At 34.5% G+C, this 23,099-nt stretch overlaps 1 protein-coding gene across 1 annotated transcript; it reads right to left on the bottom strand.

The window, feature by feature from the left end:
• Positions 1–14,852: 14,852 nt before the first annotated feature.
• Positions 14,853–21,288, bottom strand: LOC111027628 (cuticle protein-like). Its single transcript, XM_022306027.1, has 2 exons — positions 21,143–21,288; positions 14,853–16,494 (listed from the first exon to the last, which is right to left on the bottom strand). Exons 1-2 carry the CDS (start codon positions 21,155–21,157, stop codon positions 15,391–15,393), a joined length of 1,119 nt encoding a protein of 372 aa, XP_022161719.1. The 5' UTR covers positions 21,158–21,288; the 3' UTR covers positions 14,853–15,390.
• Positions 21,289–23,099: the final 1,811 nt, after the last annotated feature.

Raw genomic sequence — 23,099 nt, 5'->3', positions numbered from 1 at the left:
CATTGCATTTGTGTTAATCGAAATGATGATTAGTGTGAGTGTGATTGTACACGGGCACTATAGGCACGAATTAAGATAAACTTGATATGGAATGGAAGAACTACTGAACATGATTAACTAAATAATTATTTTGCTGTAATTTAAACATTATTCGTGGGTACTTGAAACCTTTAATGTTTATTTTTTTATTTTTAAGCTTCGGCAACTGAGGTCATTAGCTGTAAGTTGTGGTACTGTAAGGTTTTTGGGATTGTAGGGTTATGGAACACGTGTGTGTTTGTTTGGCAGAATTTCTATTGGGCACCCGTAGGTTTCTACCATGCCCGGGTGGCGGATGGCGGCCGCTCTCTCCAGAAACCGTCACTGGCCGGAGAGAAGTGCCGCCCGTGACCGAGGTTCGAACCGACGACGGTGCGCGTTGCAACCGACGCGTTATCCACTCAGCCACTTCGTCCCCTTTTAATGTTTATTATTATATTTTATACACACAATATATTAATTGAATAGGTGCACCTAAATTAAAAATTGTTTGAACTTCAAATTAATCTTAAACAACAACTAATGGTAAGATATATTTTTATGAATTATTATAATATAATATTGACTGGGTATTTCTATATAAAAAGAATAAAGACATTTTTTTTAAAACGATTTCTTACTAATCTTTTTCTCGTATCTGGTATCGATATTGGAAAGATTGGTTGGCGGAGTTAACTAGTGGTTAATTTCACCATTCAAAAACTGAAAGGTGTAGAATTATTTTAATTATATAGGTACCTAGGTTTCGGTATATAGTTTTACCTGTAAGGATTTTTTTGTGATAAACGTATTCCTAATAGTCTTCAATAAATGAGGAGCATCTGAAAAACAAATACATTAAGGTTTCCATCATGAGGATTATCAATATAATGTTTCATATTATCCATTTTTCCAGATACACCTGAAATACTTCACATAGCTCGATTTGTCATTGCACCATCACTTATAATTCTTTCTACTCCAACACCAGCATTTTCTATTAAAAATATTGATTTTACAATAATTCTTTTTAAATCAATTCCTATGAAAGAATAAATATATATTGTAAATCTTATATAATTTAAATCTATATTTGTAAAAGGTACCTTTCACGGGTCCTTTTGATTTAAAATCAGCAATTGGCCTATGAAAACTATCAGCTAAAATGTGTATCATCAATACAAGTGCATGGCTACCTTTTTCTGGTGCCCTTGTTTCAGAACCTTCACCAAAACCCGCAATACCCAATTAAAATAACGATCTGTTGTTAAGATTTATATTTTCCTTAAGAAAAATTTCATCAAACACTAGAATTACTTTCCTTTGATAATCAATTTTACATCCAAACTTTTTTGTTAAAGAGTTAAACAAAATCACCGCCAGTTCACCAATTCACAACCATTTTTAACAGCCAATAAACGTATAGAGCCTTACCATAAGTTATACACCATACTGCAACCATACAATCTAAAGCCGTGTATAATATTATTAATACAAACTAAAAGCTAAATATGCGACGGTTACATATCAAGCATCTCGGGCAGAGACTCGTCGACATCTGCAGTAGGTGCTTCAAATAGTGTACACTGTTGTAAACTATTATAATTTATAAGATATATATATATATATATAAATGTCTATTATTGAATTATTTATACTTTTAATTGCTTGAATCGACCAATTTAATGACTTCTATTACCTATTCTAACAAATAGCAATACATTATAATATTATCATTTTGTTGGTAAATCACAAAGATACGATTCTGTAGAACTCGAGTACTCTTTTTATGTATAAGTCCGAAGTCGTTGTTATATTATATGATAAATAGGTAATATCATGTGTGATTAGCAGTGACAAAAAGGAATCATAAGACAACAACTTTCAAACAAATTGAAAGAGTCCGTGCAAAAAACAAGAAAAATCCATTTTCATAAAAAATCCGGTTCAGATAATACTTGATAAATCAAAAAAAAAAAATATGAGTGTAAGTATATATCGTTTCAAGATCCAACAAGTCAACAATTTATATATAAATGTAAGTAACTTATGCAAACCTATGTAAATATTCTTTCCTTCCCTTTTATAATTCTAATTGAAACTCATAACGACTAATGCAACGTTTAAACAGCTAGCAATTTATAGAATTTAAAGCTTGTAAGCAATTAAAGCAACCAGCTACAGCTATTTCACTATTATTTAAAAAAAAATGGCAAATAAGGTATAATCAATAAACCTGATAAACCAAAAATATACAAAAACTTGAAAAAAATATTACCTATATATGAAATCATAATGTATAAGTTAATTATGACGGCGCATTGGAGTGTATTGTGGGCCAATTTTTAACATTTTTTAAGTAAGTGGTGTCGTTGAACACCCTGCTCCCGCCCCCCCCCCCAAATGACGCCTCTGTAGGGACTGATAACGTACTTTGAAGTTGGGAGTGTCTGGTCTTTTATTTTCTGGCCAAAAATCAGATACCTAGTTTCAAGAAAATATTATTATAATGAATGAAATCAATGAATACTAATAGTTCTGGTCAAAACACAAGATAGCTTCAAAATTTAAAATTGGTTTTTTCGTTTCCTGAAAAGTTTTGAAAAATAAATTTACTTGACTTTTGCACAGACCCCTCAAAAAGAAATGAGTTGACTGAAGAACGTGAGACGTATTGAAAACAAATTTTAAAAAAAGTTACTAGTTAGTAAGCTCGCTGATACATTTATTTCAATATATCATAATACCTAATGATTGTAATTTTATAATATAAACTAGGAAATAGGTACTAGAAAAAAATTATTAGTCAGTAATATATATGCCTATTATATTAGTTGTGATTTGCATTAATTAATTCTGCAATGAAATATTAAATAACTTATTGTATATTTATTTAAATTTAAAACCAATAAGTACTGGGCCTGGTAATAATGATGATAAAAAAAATAATCACAACAAACTGAACAAACTATATACACCGGATGAAACCAATGTTTTAGTGTTATACAATATTTACTAGGTATTGCAATGCATCTATAGTTGTAAATATTTAAATCATAATAATACCTATTTTAGTATTTTAATATACTTTTTAAGGGTGCAGTAGACTATATCTACAACATGTTAACATTAGATACACCGGTACACGTATAATATATTATTAACATCAGTAACAATATTATAATATTATGCTGCTGCATTCATGACGTGTGGAAATAATATTTTTATTAAACTGAAACATTTATTTTAATATATCATAATCGATTGCGTACAGTATACCTACACTAGTTTTGAATGATTAGTTGTTTCTTTTATAGGTTTGAATAATATTGTATAATAACTAATAAGTTATTACTTGTTATGCTACTAGTTAATATTTTTAAGTCTATTTCAAGGATAATTCAAATAGTAGATAATAATATACACAACCAAACGTTTAACTCAAACGGTCCTGTGTTATAATTTTATAATAGGATTGATTGATAATACTATTTTAAATTCATCGTCAACGTCGATTTACTTTACTAGATATATAGCTCCCCTTACACTTTACAGGATCATCTAGTATTTAAGTAGGTAGTCTTTACATGATAATATGTGTAGGTATCTTTAGTGTAGATATTTCTATATTATAATATAGATGGCTGTGATCTGTATGCTTCCATGTTATAAGTAATTATCTATATATTATGTTATTAAATCTTGTCAATATTATCATCGAATGGAAACTGTTGTCACTTTTGGTTTTTATTAAAACATTTTTTAATATTGATTGAATGATCCTTAAAAAGAGACTTAGAAATGTGAAAAAAACAAGTAGGTAGGTAGTTAAAAACTATATGTATTAACCAATGTAAACAGCGTAAACAGATAAGTTTCTCGTTTCGTTGGGTTTTGCTTTTAGAATACATTTGAGTTTTATTTGAATACATTTTAAACCGTTTAAATAATTAAAATAATTAAAATAATTACAAAATGCTTGATAATCATAGCCTGCAGTGGACAGTGGACATGGCGAAAATGATTTATTTTATGCATAGTTTAATTAATATGACATTACACTTTAGAAGCTTTTTTGCCTTTCCAGTAATAAGTTTGACCTCGAATTATACTTAACACAAACTAATTTATAAAATTTAACTATTATAATAATTTATACTATAATATGTCAGGGCCACTTATGCTGAAGGGGCTATGAGCTACAAAAAAATGTTGGAGTGATTTTCGACCCAAAGCTAACTTGAATGAAAATTGTGGGGCGGGTCAAATTTCCTTCAAAAATGAGATACCATTTTCCTTCATAAAAAAAAGGTTAGATTCCATTTTACTTCAAATATTAAAATATTTACCCGACATTTTAGCCTGAAACCGTGATGTAATGTTGTGTACCGTATTATAAAGGAAGGGTAACACTGGTAACAGTGTCGATGACATCGTTACGTCGTAAATTTGAACAAGCCTATGTAAGTACGACTATTTTATTTTATTTATAATTGCTAACAATTTAAAGATAATTTTTTTTCTTTTTGGTCAACACAATAGGTGTGACTTAATAGTATATTTTTGCTATTTACTTTATTTGTATTAAACATACAATTTACAATAACAAAGTGTGGTCCTCATTTGAAAAATAGAATTTTGTATCTTGGACACTCCTTAAGTAGTAAAAAAGTCTCATGAATTTGAAAACATGATCTTTAAGTGTATATATTTGAAATTTACAAAAATCAGATTTTTAATAACAACTTCAACAATCAAGACAAAAAGGGTTGAGCTTGGTGAATCACTCTGTGTGTAAAGTATACCAATACGAAGTACTCACATATTATCATACGCACCTGGCACTTACCGTATTTTAAAAATTATTCAGTTGGTGCATACCATATTATAATTGTTCAGTGATCTTAAGCTTTATATTTATATTTTAATTTTATGCTGCCAACTTAATTATCCAGTTTAAGCTTATTTACCTACATTGTTTTATTTTTTTGCAAAATGTAAATGGCCTGAACACGAATGTTGAAAACAATTGGTCTCAAATGTCTTCCACACATATTGAATTATGCGATATTGATATGGACATTTTAAATTTGTTTGCTATATTATAACAGTCAACTATTTAAATCTTCATATATTACTTAGATTTTAGTTTTCTCCACACATAAAAAATGAGACGTTTAGGCTTCATAAAAGTAAATTATTAAAAATTCTCTAATACCTACTTTGGACTACAGATATTTTTAACGCCCGTGGATTCATTCGGGAATCGGCGTATTTCTGGTTTTCGTATACTGCAGTACGATGATCCAAACGACAATACCTATCTGACCCCTAAAAAAAATGAAATTTATTAAATCCCAAAAAAATGTATTACATTTATACATAGGTAGTTTTTGTGAAAAAATATATGATGAAAAATCAAAGAATGCCGGGAGTATATTATAATAATATATATGTAGATATCCGATATAGGAAAAAGGGATTATCCTTTTCAATTCAATAACAATATTTGTACATCAACCGGCAGAGGCGTTGTAAAGTTAAAGTTTTTAGAAGGGTGTCAGATTTATAAAATTATGTAAAAACAAGAAAATACTGAAGGCTCAGTGCCCACTGGTTAAACTGTCAAGTCGTAACTTTGTCCCTGAAGTTAATGTATTTAAGTAAAATTTATGACAGTTTTGTCGGTTGCGGACAATTTAATTATTATTTTGCAATATTTTAAAATAGTGACTTCCAATATTGCCAATAACTCGAACCGACCAAAGTGTTGGCGGTTGCAGCAGTGTTATGACTTTATGAGTAGTTTCATTATGATAATAATAAGTAAATATGCGTTATTTTTTTTAAGATTTCACACTAGCTTCCCTTGAAAATAAGTTATCGATTCCATTATCAGATCAATTTTCGAGGTCAGACAAGAGAAGTGCATCGCAATCAGTACGAAGTAAAGCAATAACTGCTGGCAGTAAAACGTTCACAATACGGTAAACAATACAAAATGTATACATTTTTTTTTCTCAAAATATGGGTCGAGTAAAATATGAAAATATATTAATTATTTATATTGCTTATGTCGTCACTTGATAGTCAGTTATCAACATTGTGACAGAATATCAAATCAACCAGTCTGCAAGATTTAGCCCCCAAGATGTAAGTAAGTTATGCAGTATTGTGCTCCGCCGTAATATGACATAAGTATTATTGTAATACCTCAACAACTACTGCCTCAACTATTGAAATTTGAAGTGTCAAAAACGTATGGCAATTTTGAGTTTGGATAATATTTTCAAAACTAATGAATTTAGTAGTCAGGCCATTTTTAATTTTAGTCATTGTCGTGGAAATCTATCGATCGTATTTATATGACGATAATTCATTGTTCGTTATCATTAAAATTAACGTTTGAAATAATACCTATTATCCTTAGGTACACGAGTTATACACGTGCATCAAACATATGGTACGGTTATATGGAGTCTATTGGTACATATTTTAATTCTTTTTTTATTGTGTATCCCTGCTGTACCACAGGACAAGTGCATGTGATTCGGAAAACTTCCCGAGAGGTTTCCCTCAGGTGGCATAATTTGACCAGTATAAAATGCCACACTAGTCTGTATATGAGTACACAACTGAGACAATTTTTTTAATAAATATATCTATACACATTATTTTCTAGTCACCGCCGCCGTAACCCTTCTCGTTCCTCGCTGTCTGTATTACGATTTACATAAAATATTTTATACCTATATGTCAGCTTACAAAGATTTATTCCATACGCATGTACTATGCAGTGTATTTATAGGTACACAAACATGATATTGAATGTTTACATAACATATTATAGAATATCCAGTGCACCAACGCCCTACGCCTATAATTATACCGTGCCCACACAAGAGAATATTTGATAAGACATTTTATCAGTTGCATTTTGAATATTACGCCGGTATATTATATACCCACTCTTATTTGTACGACGCCAATCTCCTCCTCCCACAAATCGACTTTTGGACTGACCGAGCGAAATTTAATGTGGTAATTTCTGAATTAGGTTAGGTTAGGTCGTGTTTTTTTTTCCACTTTTCCGGAGCGATATGGTTATATATATTCCGTGAACCAATAATACGCATATAGGCACGAAAAAAGGGAAACGGATGAAAAAACCCTTCATCGATCGATAAAGGTTGCGTAAATTTGAAAAAATAAAAATTACACAGACATTGCGTTTTTACGCTCCAAACACGATTATTTTTTTCGTGGAAAGCTACCGACGCGGCATTGGGTCACAGGACCCAATAACAAAACAAAAAAAAATCGCGTGGTCGGGACCCGGGAGTGCGCGATAAGTACATTTTAACTAATTCAGTACCAGTGTGGCGCGAACTACGAAAGTTTTATATAATATATATGTATATAAAAAACCCCTCTGAGTGGATTCGCGGGTAATATACAAAGTAACGAGTTCGGGGTCGGCCGTCTATACATATACATATATTATAAATGTATACATTACGCGTGTAATGTGGGTACACACACACACACACACACACACACACACACACACACACACACATAGAGATAATATATGTGGGTATGTACGTATATGGAATATTATATTGATGTATCTAGGACTGTATACCGGGTTCCGATCGAAAAATTCGTCATAAAACACGGTCTAAATAGTGCCATAATAATAATAATAATAATAAATAACAGTGTACTGTAATAAAATAAAGATAATATGATGTACGGCGATAATAAACGATTTACCGTGAGCCCTTTACACGTGCGGCGCGTACACACGCGCACTGATTTATATTATTATTGCACTGCAATAGTGTTATTATATTGTATTATTATGTACATAATATACATTTTATACTGCAGTCGATAAAATAATGTACACACGTATACATATGCGATATGACGTGGTGTGTGTGTGTGTGTGTGTGTGTGTGTGTGTGTGTGTGTGTGTGTGTGTGTGTGTGTAGGACAGCTATTGAATTCGAATGGATGGCATTTACTTTTTAGTTCGTTCACGCCAACGTATAATAATATTATTGCCACCGTTATACCATACAGCCTCCCCGTATTTATTAAAAACGATTTTTTCGCACATTTATGCATCACATTGCCGCGGCTGCAGGGTAGTACGGTATTCGCCGAGCTGAGAATGTCCGCCCCACTTTTGTACTTTTTACACTTAAACATTCGAATCGTGATTTCCGTCATTTTTAAGCCGGTGTATCGACTGTAAGCCAATATTTTCATAAGCCCGATGATGCAATCTATATTAAATTTTGTTTTATGGGTACCATAATTTTTGTGGATAAGGATTAATAATAAGGACGAGCGTCGTTGAGGTGACTATAATTTAGTTTTCCCCGTACGAGAATCGCCATTTTTCCTGTGATTTTTCGATGAAATTTCGATGAATCTAAATCGAAATTCAAGAGCGAGTACTAAGTGTCTGAATTAATTAGCTCGACGTATCATCTACTAAGTATAATATAACCCTCTGTAATAGCTTTACAACAATTATATAAAGACGGTGTGATATTTAGTTTAGTGTTTTCACCATACTTGCCACTAGGCCAACTTTTACAAATTGTAGAATGCTCTAAATCACGAAATAGATACATCAATATCTGTTCATATGATTTCAAAACCATCCGGGCCCTCGACGTGTTTAGAGCTATTATCATGAACTATTATCCTAAATGTATATAAAGTTTGATGATTCAGGAACTAGTGAAAAAATACTCTTTAAAATTTCCAATTTTTATTGGTTCGTCAAAATGTTTAAAAAATCATCTATTTAAAAATGTATAGGAAAATATTATACAGGAAAAACACCAAAAGCTTGATTCGAATTTGAAAAAATATGTTTGAATTTCCAGTTGCCAGATTATGTTTCTTAAACGGCATAAAGTATGCAAGCATTAAGAAACATAGTCTTAAAGTAGGCACCTATAAATTTTAAAAATTACAAAAACCAGAATTTGAATAAAGTAATAATTATTAAGTGAAAAATGAGTGAGTTAATTACTTAATATAATATCATGGCCATGGCTATATGGCTATGGGATGCACGGAAGTATAGTGTTGTAGTACCTATGATTTCTGATTTCTGCTGTGATTTTTCTTTTTTTTATGATTCTAATACTTCCATTTATATTATAATAAATGAGTTCAGAATATTATGCAACAAGGTATAACTGCGGCAATAGGGTTTTCTTTAATCTTTGATCGCATTTTATTTTCAAATAATTACGTTCTATTACGACTGTATAAGCTTTAAAAATTTGTTTTTCACAAATCGCCGAGATATTAGAGTCGTAGATTTTGAAATTGTCTCTTCTTCGTCGTCGATGATATGAATTATGTTTATGCGGTGTGTTTCTGATTGATTTTCTTACATATAGTAATATATATATTAAGTAGTACATAATAATTAAAATGAGGAATAATACATATTTCATATTATGTTGGAATACACCTACGGCGAATGATGAAATAATAGCAAATGATTTTCTATTCGTTTTGTTGTTGTTTGATGATAATATGATAATTTAAATGGTAGCAGGGTATTCATGAGTCCGAATAAATCCGATAAATGAAAGAAAACCATAATTAATATAAATAATGTATATCTCGCTATCCGGAGATACAGATATTTAGTGCATTAAAATATCGAATTTAACCATAATTTATTCAATATATATATAGGTGTATTTATTAGAATAATTATTATTCAAAGCAAATTTAATAGCCTCAGGCAATCATAAATAATACGTTTTATCCATAGGAAAATTTTAATCTTGAACCAATTATTATATTATGCAACTTGATATCCTCAGTATAAATAAACTGTTTTTATAAATCGTCTTATAAATGTGTAGGTAATTTACTTGAATGCAATAATAATATTCCTTTGTAGATTTGTCAGACACGTTACGTTTTTGCTGGCGAACAATTTGTTAACATTAAAAAAAAGAAAAACATTAACCACAATTAATCAGGGTAGGTGGCTCTACCTACTATAGTTATTATAAAATCAAAAGCAGATCGTATTTTAATTAAACATCATCGAAACAACGAGATCAGTAAGCTATTATATATTATAACATACCTAGCGAAACAGGTTTTTTTGCTCGTCGGTTTTCGTAGCTTAAAACTATTACACATAACTCTGGTAGATGCATAACATTATTATGGTATATTAATAATCATAATAATAATAATAATAATACATCATGGGATAGGTTCTCGACGGTGAATATTTATGTTTAAGGTACACGCAAAAATATGGTAAAATTACGCTCCGGGAAATCAAACGCACAAAGACGACCTATTATAATAGATCTCAATTTTATTACATGTAATTGAATAATTGAACTATACACGAATATTATAATATTATACCTGTACACGTTTTGTGTAGTTTTTTACGAGCGTTACAGACAACGGATGGATTAAATCTGGTGTCAAGTCAATGTATCAGAGGTTATAATATCTTTTGAGGAAATTAAACTGTATTATTACGTCAGCAGGAACAAAAAAATATCGCTCATATTTTGTCGAAATCGACGATTAATCATCGATCGAAGGGGATTTTGACACCGAAGTATACATGGGCCGTTAGTATCAGTTCTATCATAACCGCAATGCGTTTTTCCAAGTCCACGACAATAGTCGAAATTCACAGGTACGTAACAAATTAAAATAGGTTATTTTGATTGTGAACAAAAATGTGACGAATTCACTGCGGAGGATGCCTATATCAGAAACATTGTCGTATACCTGTACGGTATCAAATGAAATGCAACTTTTCGAATATCGAGTGTTTTCGGCTTCTGCCGAACCTAACGACAATATTGTTTTCTATATAAATCTAAAAAAAAAAGGAATAAACTTTGTTCTTGACACTTGTCTTGTCAATCGCATTTTTAACGATATGTTTTTTTATTGCTTAGGTCGTTAATTTTTTACGCCCGAGTAGAAATATCATATAGGTTAGATACTTTACGGCCAAGTGCCTATGTATAAACCACTTAAACAATTCTATTACGGACAGTTCTATAGGGGTCGCCAATTAGTCGATCGAGACCGACTGGTCTATTTTTAGAGGAATATTCGCCGGTCGCATTAAAGATTAATATTTTACCGATACCCGTTGATTCACGACTGCGTTATTAGGTTAGGTGCACTACCGAAAAACATACAGTTTTCCGATGAAGAAATAATAAAAGAAGACAATTAATATACTTAACGCAGTTGTGTCCAACATATTCTGCTGCTTGTATAGTTAGAATATACCTGAAAAAAATTAGTGATCAATCACCGGGTACTTAAAATTTTGCAATGTAGTTCACTCGTAGGAAAATGATGGCAACCCTTAGAGTTAGTTGCCTTTATTACATTTCAATAATTTTTGTGCTTTGGTTAGGTTTAAAATTTAAAATGTTGAAACATGTGAAATACTGCAGTATTGAAATCTTGCAGTTGTTGTTATTATTTCATACTATTTTGGTGTTTAAATGTATTACTGTTGAATTCTGTTTGAGAACTGCGGAGTACCCGAGCAGGATCTTTTTTTTTAAAGATTTTGGATGGAATCAATTACAAAGTTTAGTTATTTTAGCAATTTCATAATAGATTTATTTGATATATTATGAACTAGGTCACCATACTCATTGCTAATGCTACTATATTTCCGTATTCATCATTATTTTAATTTATTGATATTCATATTGAAACGTGTAACTTTAGAAAATAGGTTTTTTTTTAGACGTGGTGCTTAAACATGAGACCATTCCACTACCGAGTTGAGTTCGAAATAGGTGTTTCAAACTATTAATAATAATGCCAACATTTTACCTCTCCGTTTGCTTTTGTTAGGGTCTCAAAGGAGATAGAAGTGAACGACGACTCGATGCTTATAACTACGACTATACAATAAGCCATTTGCGATGCACAGTTAAATAATAAAGCATGTCAGCAAAATGCAAACCAATGGCTGACCGCTGACGTCACTCGCCAAGAAAATTGAGAAATGCATTGATATTGTTTTTACCAGATGCACGGGAAGCGAGATTTACTCATTTCGCTGAAATACCTAAATAATTATTTCTATCAAAATTATGACGAACCAATGAATGTGTAGTAACGTCACCAAACTGTCACGGTGGTAGTTGTATAAATTATACATAAAGTCATCTGAGAGGGAGGACGGTATAATTATTTATTGTTAAAAACTTAAAAGTCAAAATTAGAAAGCCGTAAAGCAGCAGTGCTCTAATTGGCTAAACACATAATTTGTACTATAAGAAAATATCATAACAACAATACTGAATGGGTCTCGTATACTATCGCCGCGATTAAAAGTATTTTACTGCGTCCTTATTATATACTTACCTACTTATTACGGATGTGATATTACGGTGATATTAATATGTAATTGGGGTGGGCAAGGGGTGGTACATAGCCGGTTGCTTTCGACGCAACAAGGTGTATCGCGACCGGATGATTTTTTTAATAATTTAATTAGAACGAATAAGAAGGAATTAGGATTACCGAGAGTTTGACTTATGGAAATAACATTTATAATTAGGTATATATAAATACATAATAATATATGAGCAGTATTAAAACAGGTAGGAAACCTGGGAATGAAACAATTATAAAAGCAAACCCTTCGCCTACATAATCCCTATTCGGGTCTTCGTTAGCTATAATACGTGCCGTGTCCCGTTCATAAATTAACCAAATTGAAGCTTTCATATTTTCCTCTAATTAGGAAGAAAAATATTTTACTCGTAGATGCTATACATATTGAAATAATACCTATATATATATTTTAGTCTCACCCTAACTCTTAGAAGTACCGATAATGGCTATAGAAATCAATACTATGATGATCATACGTATTGTGACCCACCGCCAACGTCCGGGGGATTGTCCCGATTTTGAGATCTTCACCCCTCCCCTTTTTAAAAGGAAGGATTTTGCTGAGATTAATATATTTTACACAAGTGAGATTAATTAACGCAGGTAGTAGATATTTAAGCGTTTTATAATTTCACATCGGCCAATTATAGGTGCGTATAAGTCATTTTTTAAATGTATAACAAAATTTTGGTCTCCCTTTTGGACAAGTAAAATTATGGCCAAACTACAACTTATAGTGACTATACATATTATATACTCGAACGAAATTCCAATTCCACCCACCCCAGCAAAATACATATTATTATGAGTGTGTACACCTCTATGAATGCGTCCACGCCACGATGGGCGAGTAAATCGATTTATCATTAATATAGTTAATATATTTTTTTTTTTTTGTATACGAGCTGCGGACCTATGGTCATGCACAATATATTCAATATGACACCTGTAATATTGTTAATGTGCCATTATTAAATAAATTATCTGCCGATGTTGTATTTTTTTTCGATGTCTGATGATTAGTTTTGGCATTACCTATTTATAATGGCTATAATATTATATACGCCATAATTAATAATAATACCATATTGTTCACATTACCGCGAGGCAACATAATATTATTATAATATGAATGTACGTTATAATATATTGAAACAGGATTTTGAGAAAATTCGGTACGTAATTCAAATCTCTGGTCATTTTAGTAAACGATCTAATACTGTAGGTATATATATATTATGCTCATTAAAAAGCAACGCAAAAATACATTTAAATTAGGTACACACTGCAGAAAATATAGTAATTTTCATAATTTATATTTTATAATTTATTACATTTGCTGTACTTTTTCATCTGTCTGCTATTTCAACGGTCATGATTGATATTGAAATGATTGTATCGATTAAGCGTTTTCATTATTGCAGAATTATACGATCCTTGAAAGTTAATTCAATAAGCGTATAAGTTGAATATCACTTGATTTGCTCGACAACGGGAAAGTAAGAAGTAATATACCCAGCGGTTACACTCTATAATTTAATCAATGATATTGTTAGTAGTAAGTTTCTATATAAAAAAAAATATAAATTAAAAAAACGTTTGTTTTCTTAAAATGTGTACCTTGGAATGTTATATATTCTTATAAGAAATTGACTGTTGACATTGTTTTTCATCTGTATGTCCATTTGACATACCTACTTACAATATTTTTTTTTCAAGTCTTTTAATGCGTAATAACTACAAGAATATTATATCGAAATACTCAAACAAGTATCATGAAATCAGTATTACGAATTCATCACACATTGATAAATTGGACTGTATTGGACCGAATTAAAAAAAAATGGTGTATTATAATGATAATAATATATGGTCTTAATGGGATATTATACTTGGCACCAAAACAAATTAACAACTACAACTTCAAGTTTGCTGTACTTTGCAACATTTATATGATTTTCATGTTTATGATGATGCATGATGCAAAATACTTCAATGCTGAGAATATTACAATATTATATTTTAAAGTCATAGTCTTTGTTCGGTGTTTTAAAAAAAAATTAGACCCAGTAAGGTGTGTTACTATAAACAAATCGAAATAATGATTGTGTGGGCAAGATTTAAGGGGAAATTTTGAGGGAGTATTTTGAATATTGGTAGGTAAGGAATGACTAAGGAGGAAAGTATGGCGTCAGGCTTATGTATTAGGTAATCACAATATGAGAATACAAATGTGTACAGTTACAAAATCGTGAATTTATTATTAACAGAGTTTTCATTTACCAAAAATACAATAATAATATTGATGTGTTCACGTGAAGAAAGTGTATAGTATAAAAAAAAAAAACTTAATAGCTAACAAAATTAAAAAAAAAAGATGTTTTTTTTAATATTTAGCCCTTTACCTCCACCTCGTCGTTGGGCGAGGGGAAGAGGAGTTGCGAGCGTGACGTTGCCGAGAAACGAAATTTCTTTGCGCGAATCAAAGTCCACCGGTTTCGTTTGACGTCGGGCGGCAAACGGATCCGACGATCCTCGGCAACGTCGCGCCCCCCCTCCGGGGACCGTTGACCATTTTGGAGGGGAGCCTGTACAAAACTCGACGAAGAGTCATAAACACGCGTTTATTAATAGTTTATAATAGTAATATCATGTTCGTTTACGCACGTCATACACTGAAATAGTTGCTTGCGAAGATACGCGTAATTATGCGCGACGTCGCTGCAAAATATTATAGTATCGTATCGTACACGAACACGACCTTAGGTTTTACATCCGGTACCTAAAAACAACGTAGCAGCGTGATGGGGTTAATGGGCTTTGGAGGGGGGGGGGGGGTTCGGTGTTGACTGGGAGGGGGCGGTAATAGGGTTTTCGTGGAAACATATTATACTTCGGCGGCCGGTCGTTTGTTGTTTACAAAGCGTTGGCTGCTGGCAGGTTGGTGCCGGCGACGCGGAAACCGTTGACCGAGTCGGAAACGTAGTTGTAGTGTTGGACCTGTCCGTTGGCGTCAACGTACGAGTAACCTCCGCGGGTCACGCCGTCGAGGGTCTTGACTTCGGCCTTGGACGACGAACCGCTGTTGTAACCGTACGAGTACTGTCCGAACTCGTCTTGGGAGTGGTACTGACTGTGCACGGGCGAGTACGATCCGGAAGCGAACGGGGCGGAGTAAGCGTAAGCCGGGGCCGGGGCGTAAGCGTAGGACGCGACCGGGCCGTAAGCGTAGGACGCGACCGGGGCATGGGCCGGGACGGCGGCGTACGACGGGTAAGCGGCGTAAGCGGCGGCTGGGTGGTAACTGAACGAGGCGACGGGGGCGGGTGCGGCGGCCACGACTGGAGCTGGTGCGTAGTGGTTGGCGAAGTCGGCGGCTGGTGCAGCGGGTGCGGCGGCTGGTGCGGCTGGTGCGGCTGGCGCGGCGGATGCATCGGCGGAAACCTGGACGACGGCGTCGGACGACGGTTCGTCTTCGGCCGGAGAGGCGTCTGCGGCCTTCTTAGCCTCGTCGTAAGCGATCTGGTGAGCTGCCTTGGCGGCCGCCACTTCCGGGGTGTCTTGCACTTGCTGTGGGATCTCGGACTGGTAGGAGACGGCTTCTGGGGCCGGGGCCGGGGCGGCGGCCTTGACTTCGATCACGGACTCGACGGCGGGGACGGCGGGGACGGCGGGAACCTCTACTGCGGGGACGGCTGGAGCCACTGGCAAGTTGGTACCAGATACTCGGTAACCGTTCTCGTCGGACACGTATTTGTATTGCTGGAGAACGCCGTTCGGGTCGACGTACGAGTACGCGCCTTCGGTCAGACCGTTGGCGTGCTTGGTCTCGGATTTGCTGGAGAATCCGTCGTTGTAGCCGTAGGCGTACTGTCCGAATTCGTTTTGGGTGTGGTATTGGCTCTTGATCGGGCTGACAACGGCGGCGGGGGCTGCGTAGTAACCGCTGTAGTATTGTGGACCGCTGAAGTACAGTGAAGGGCTGGCCGAGCACATGGCTACGAACCCAATTACAACAACCTGTGAACAACATAGTCATTTAAGTAAAATCCAATCTCATCGCCGCCAGCTTAACATAATATTATTGCAAAATAGACGGCTAATTTATGTTTTTTGAATTAGGGGGTATCATTTTTTGAATATTCTCAGACTTCGTTATAACAAAAAAAAAAAAAGTATCATATTTTGTATCTTGCATTTCTCCTACAGGTTGGGATCATTAATCGTGTGCGTAAGGGGAATTTATATTATACGTTATGTGTTTGGTTAGTATACCATCTTGAAGTAAATCAATCCATAAATATGTGTTCATTCATTTATCGAGTATTGTATTTGTAATTAACTTGTATGAAACAAATATTTAAAACACGAGTTATTGTTTTAATAATGAAATATTATTCTATTTTTTTCAGTGTCAGCGAGAATCTGTAATCTAAGAAAAATAAAAGCCAAACGGAAGAATTAGTCACCCTTCCCACTGTGATCTCGCTCAATTGTAGGTTAGGGTAGGTACTAAACAGCTGTAGGTACCTGCATATAAAAGTATATACACAATAATATGTGCATTTGGACTATACGCGCTGTCGCGTGTGCTGAAAACGCGATCGATTTTCTCAATTATTATATGCCTATATATATGATGCCGATTACAATATAATAAACTGCAGCTTAGACTATAGTCGGACAATAAACGGTATTATATTATTAAATATTTTATCACAATAATTACTCGTGTGTGTGCGAAATGCGAGCAGCAGTAATAGTGGCCCACATATACGCAATATGCGCGCACAATCGAACATCATCGGAACTATCAACATTCGACGGCGACGATTCGGACGTGCTAATTTGAGGGGACTCCCATTGTAGACGCGCAAATATCATATTATTATTTTATATTGTCGAGGGCTTATACTATTATAGGAACCTACCTATATTGTATTATTATTATTATTATTATTATTATTATTTAACGGCAGCACAACAGTCGGAGAGGATTGTATACGCGGTGCCGGTGACGCTGATATCGCGACGGCGACGACAAACGACGGGAGCGGACGTGCGATTCGCGATTTTCCAAAGGTCTATTATATTCCTAGCGACCGGCCTGGACTACCACACAATAATACGTAATAAAAATAATAATAATATGTGTACCGGTATGTCTTTGTGTTGTGTATATTGAAAAACGAATTTTTTATTTCGAGTTCAACACACGCTCGACGCGCACCGAATTCGCCGTTTGTCGATATATATAATATTCCATTTATAGGTACGGAGCACTCGTTTTCTCGATATAGAATAGAATTGCCTGGCAATATACGCGTCGTACACACGTCGAAAAACCTCCGACAATTATATTCTCGCCCATATCAATTATAAGTATTTTTTTTTTTTATCCGTTCCATCACGCTCATCGCTCCTCAATAGACTGCTGTGCAGAGCGTGCGTGTGTTGAGTGTACGTGACGGCTATTATACATTATAATAATATTATAATATTTTATTAGAATTATCTGCTGCATAAGTCGCGGTCTGCCGTTTAAGCGCCGAACACAAATCTTTAACGATATATTTTTTTCTCGAGCTTTTGCGCTGCCGCGTTCCCGCTCGTATATTGTATATTAGATAGTTTAAGTGAGATTTCACAGCGGGTGTATTTATTTTAATATCGTTCGATAGCTTTCCAATGTATATACGGTTCTACGTTCTACGGGGTGACCTGCGGCTGCAGCAGATCCGGACGCGTGACCTAATGCTTGTGGCATTATTATTGGGCCGAAACAATCGAGCTGAGGGTATGATTATATTATATTATTGTTGTATTTTATTTTATTCCCTTATAATGTGATATCGTTTGACCGACATTCGAATCGGGACGGTATATATACTGGAAAAAAATGCCACCGGACCCGAAGACGCGATTTTCGCCATCTCACCTATACATTATATTACATTATAGCGAAAACGCGAACGTTCGTTAAAGTCTCCGAGGCTATAATACAATAATATTATTATTGTTGTTGTAACTTTCGACCGCCGTTTTTCAATACGCATCCGATTGATAACATGTTTTAATTAATCACACACATTTGCACATACGTGTATACACGTTTCGATGTTTAATAGGACTTTCAGTTCATTCGCATTATTACACACACATACACACACACGCACTCACACAAATAGTTTCTTCCGTCGCCACAGGCACACCGTGACAAATAGATCAATCGTCATTGTCGCATTCGTCGCGGCTGCGTCTCGTCTGCGATTCAATGGATCCGTCGTGTATATAGACGGTTTTATAATGTGTATACGATTCGTGGCCGGGTCATACGATTCCACTACGGTGGCCCTTATTCACTTGGCTCAACAAGTGTTATTATTGTGAATTTTTTTTTTCGATTTCGTGTAATATATATAATTTAAGAAAAAGATACAGACAGACATATATAGAAAACCACTACAATAATATGATATATAATATACCTCTGATATAGCATAATACGGTCGTAGGTAGCACCAGCAAACTACCAACACCGCGGTCGTATAATAATAAACGTTTTGTCATCGTCCGTCGTCGACACGAAAAACCAATTCGATTCGGAAAATTCATCGGATTCGAGTCGATCTAATATCGGACGAACGATAATACTGTTACATATAGGTACCTAACTATAATATAACATAAAAGTTGTGTCGATAAAATTCCGGCCGGTTCGCGGGTTTGGGGAGCGCGATCTCCGAGGACGATCTAATAATAATTGAATCGAATATATATCTCACATAGAGTCCCGATAACAATCACGTCATTCATTATATTATTATCACGATACCGACGGGTCGGCCTGTGGTTTTGGATATATTTTCGAACCGATTACACACGTGTATAGGTGCACGATTATGTAAGCTGTGGATAATCGTATGTATAGGCGACCGATGATGAGGCGATTCGTCACGCCACGGAACGTTCGTCCGTTTCGACCGACCTCCCAAAAAGATGAGCCAGTCTACTGCCGCATGTTAATAGGTTTATATTATTATTATATTACACAGTCGTTTAGATCGTTGTGTATTGAGATGAATGATAATCGAAAACGGCATTATATGTCGTTCACATTTTAATCGATGGCTCTAAAGACGAACCGAAATGCTTTATTGTTGGAAAAATGAAACTCAAAATAATATTGTATTAAATATTGACCGTTATAGATGTATACAAATATTGATATGAGATACGCGTTCGTCCGAGTAAGCAACTTATGAAGAAAAAATATATTAATTGTATACAAATTACTACTGTACAAAATTGGCACCTGCCTGCATTTAGTTCAAAGTGTTATTTCTATCATATTTAAGTCCAAATTATGCGAATAAATAACCTTTTTTTAATATGAATGGATATTATTGTATATAAATATAATTTTTTTAAATTTGTTTTTATAAATTTACATTTTTTTTTTGTCGTATTGGTAACCTATATTTTAATATTTTTATTAGGTTTAAATTATTATGTATATACTAGAGTTGATTTAATTTATTGCGACCAAATAAAACGAAAAAAAAATATAGCATCGAAATAATAAATAACAGAATCAAGGCGATACAATTTGAATTTTAATGATATTCTATTCAAAAGTTATATATTCATTTTATATATTTAAATTAAAATGCATCAAAATTGTAAATGCTTTCATAGAGTTACAACTAACTTAAATATTATTGATTTAAGATTATTCATTAAAATCACCATTGAAAAGAAAAAAAAGGCTATTACAATTTTGTATATTTTTTGACGATACTATGTAAATTAATATTATATTATAGGCGTACGATAATATATTAATATAAACGGCTGATGATTATAAATATAGAAATAGTAAATTGTCATTAATAATCATAAAATACTTTTTAGTTAACTTCTCTTACAATCTATCCTATTGTGTTTTAACCAAAAGGTTCAGTGTTCAGTTCATCAGAGTTTCCTATGTTGTATGATGTGTCTTAAAGAAATTAACTCAAGAAGATGAATTGAGTGTGCAAAAAAAGGTGTCTTAAACGATAAAGAGTAAGTCTATTTTAAAAATGAAATTTCTAAACGTTAAGTGTGAATGTGTATAAATAGTAAAAAAAATGTATAAAGACTATATGGTACTGTATGCGAACTCGGCCTTTTCTCGGCAAAATTAATAGATTGGCTTGTATCTTATATAATATAATATTATTACATGAAATCACAGCTCAGAAAGGACCAGCGCTCTTGCTGTCTTTTAAGGGCGTATGTATACCCTGCAAAACAGCTCGAACCGACGGGTGTATAATATTATTAAGACTTTCAAGAATTGAATTAATTTATTGCATATTACACACTCACAGTATTATACTCGGTCAACGTCTGGGTCTTACCAAAAATAAAAATAAATAAACCGATGGGTTTGACTCGGAGTATGAAAACGACCGAAGCCGAAAAATATTCGCACAACTCGAAATATTATTGTATTACGATAGGTATTACAGTATCATACTATGAAATTAAAGCGACGTCGGATAATTCGAAGTGCTTGGTCGGTGCGGACTTGAAGACCCTCGGAGTCTTGTGAGATTATTATTGTCCACATTGTAAAAATATCGGATAGACAACGATTATTATACTATGTATGGGTACTTACCAGTGGAGACATCATGATTTTGGATGGGTTGGTGGTGACTGTGATGGTGTTGTACTAGGCGAACGGATCGAACTCGGTCGGCTCAAGCTGCTACGGTTTGGTACGGTGCTTCGGGACGAATGGTGAGGAGAACCAGACGTCCGGCGGTTTATATACCGCGCGGGACCGCAGTCGGCGCGCGGCCAATGTCATTGCCGTTGCGGCGGCGGCGGCGGCGGCGGGTGGCATCGGAGCGATTATCGTTATTGTTCCTTTCGCCCGCGGCGGCGGCCATTATCGCGCCATCGCTCGTCCCATCGCGCGCGTACATCGTCCTCGGCAGCGGCCGTCCCGCAGTACCGCGATACGGCTGCTCGCTCGTCTTCCTTCTTACGGCCCGTCGTCGCCGTCCGTCGTCGTCGTCGTCGTCAAGGCCGCCCGCCGGACAGCGCCTACGCCCTGCCGCCGTCACGTAACCCGATACGTCGCTGCTTCTGCGTATCGTCCCGGGTCGCTCGCGCTTTCCGCGAGTACGTTTTTCGATCAATCGCTTCCGAGCAATCGCGACGGTCGTGCAGTCGTCGCGCGGTAACCGCGGAACGTCTGCACGCGCGGTAACCGCGGAACGTCTGCACGCGCGGTTACTATTTATTTTACGCGCATCTTCCCCATATTATCATGTCACGCGCCCGACACGATTTAATATCATTATGAATTGTATGTCCACTGCATGTCAAGCAGTGTCTCGCGTTCCGTGTATTTTTACCCGTTTCGTCCGTACATCATAATATTATATAATATTTTTTCGGATAGAGTAAAAATGTAACGCGACGGCGGCGTGTTCGTTCGCGTCGGCTCGGGAGTTTTTTTTTTCTGCAAAAGATTTTTGAAAATCATGATTTTGTACCCACAGCCGGGACGGCCACGTCGACGGCTGTTTTTGAAAAAAGAAAAATTTTAAATTCGTGTTCGACTCTAGGTGGCCGTTCCGTAGACACGTATTTTCAAAGTTAAATCATTAGGTAATTGGCCTCACTTTAATTTTATCCTAATAACCGTGGATTTACCACCGCGGACGATCATGGATGAGTCGTGGATTTTCTGATTATTTTAAAGAAAACACATCGTTATATAGTTTACTGACTATATTTTGTTCTCGATAAATATAAATAAGGTTTTTTTTTAAATTATCAAAAATTATGACAATCGGTGTAGAATATCTGGTTATAATAATAAACAAAACCAAATTAATATAGAATATCATGTTAATAATCAAAATGTATTTTGTACCCATGTAAATGTATACTCAATCTCTGTCGTTTGACGAAGTTTCAGGTCAAAAATAAATATCTGTATTTTCTGCTCTTGAACAAAATTAAATCTTATATATTTTTAAAAATTAAATTTTTTAACCTAAACAAGTCAATTGTGTAATTATTATATTCGATAATCCGAAGGAAAAAATAATAAACGTGATGGAACAGGAACGACGCCAGTTAACTCAATAAATTGTGTTTCTCTCATTTTTTTACGTCGATATACATTAACATAATATTCGTAATATTGTTACTATTATTTTATATCTCGTGATCGATATTTTAATATCACATCGAGAGTAATGTGTTATTATAATAATATAATTAGGAGAACCCGAAATAAAGCGTATTCCGTGCACCTATATAAGTAGATAGCTATTATACAAGGCTAGGCCATGGACGATTCTCGATTTAGTTAATATTTGACTGCGGTAGACTTGTTTTTCAACGATTTCATCGGATACTGAATAATATAATTTATGTCAATCTGTTTTTAATTCTGTTTTATTTCGCCAAGCGTTTAATCTAAATAATATACCAAGCCATTTTTTTCCAACTGGCTGTTGGTACAGAAAAGTAAAAAAAAATAATAACAAAAACAATTACTCGCGTTGTATGCGCGTATAATAATATTGTTATTATATCATACATATTATTTTTTT

Source organism: Myzus persicae, unplaced genomic scaffold (genome assembly GCF_001856785.1).
Source record: "Myzus persicae strain clone G006 unplaced genomic scaffold, MPER_G0061.0, whole genome shotgun sequence".
In the NCBI taxonomy this organism is placed as follows: domain Eukaryota; kingdom Metazoa; phylum Arthropoda; class Insecta; order Hemiptera; family Aphididae; genus Myzus; species Myzus persicae.
Note: the sequence above shows the minus strand (reverse complement) of the source record. Positions and strands in the feature narration are given on the sequence as shown.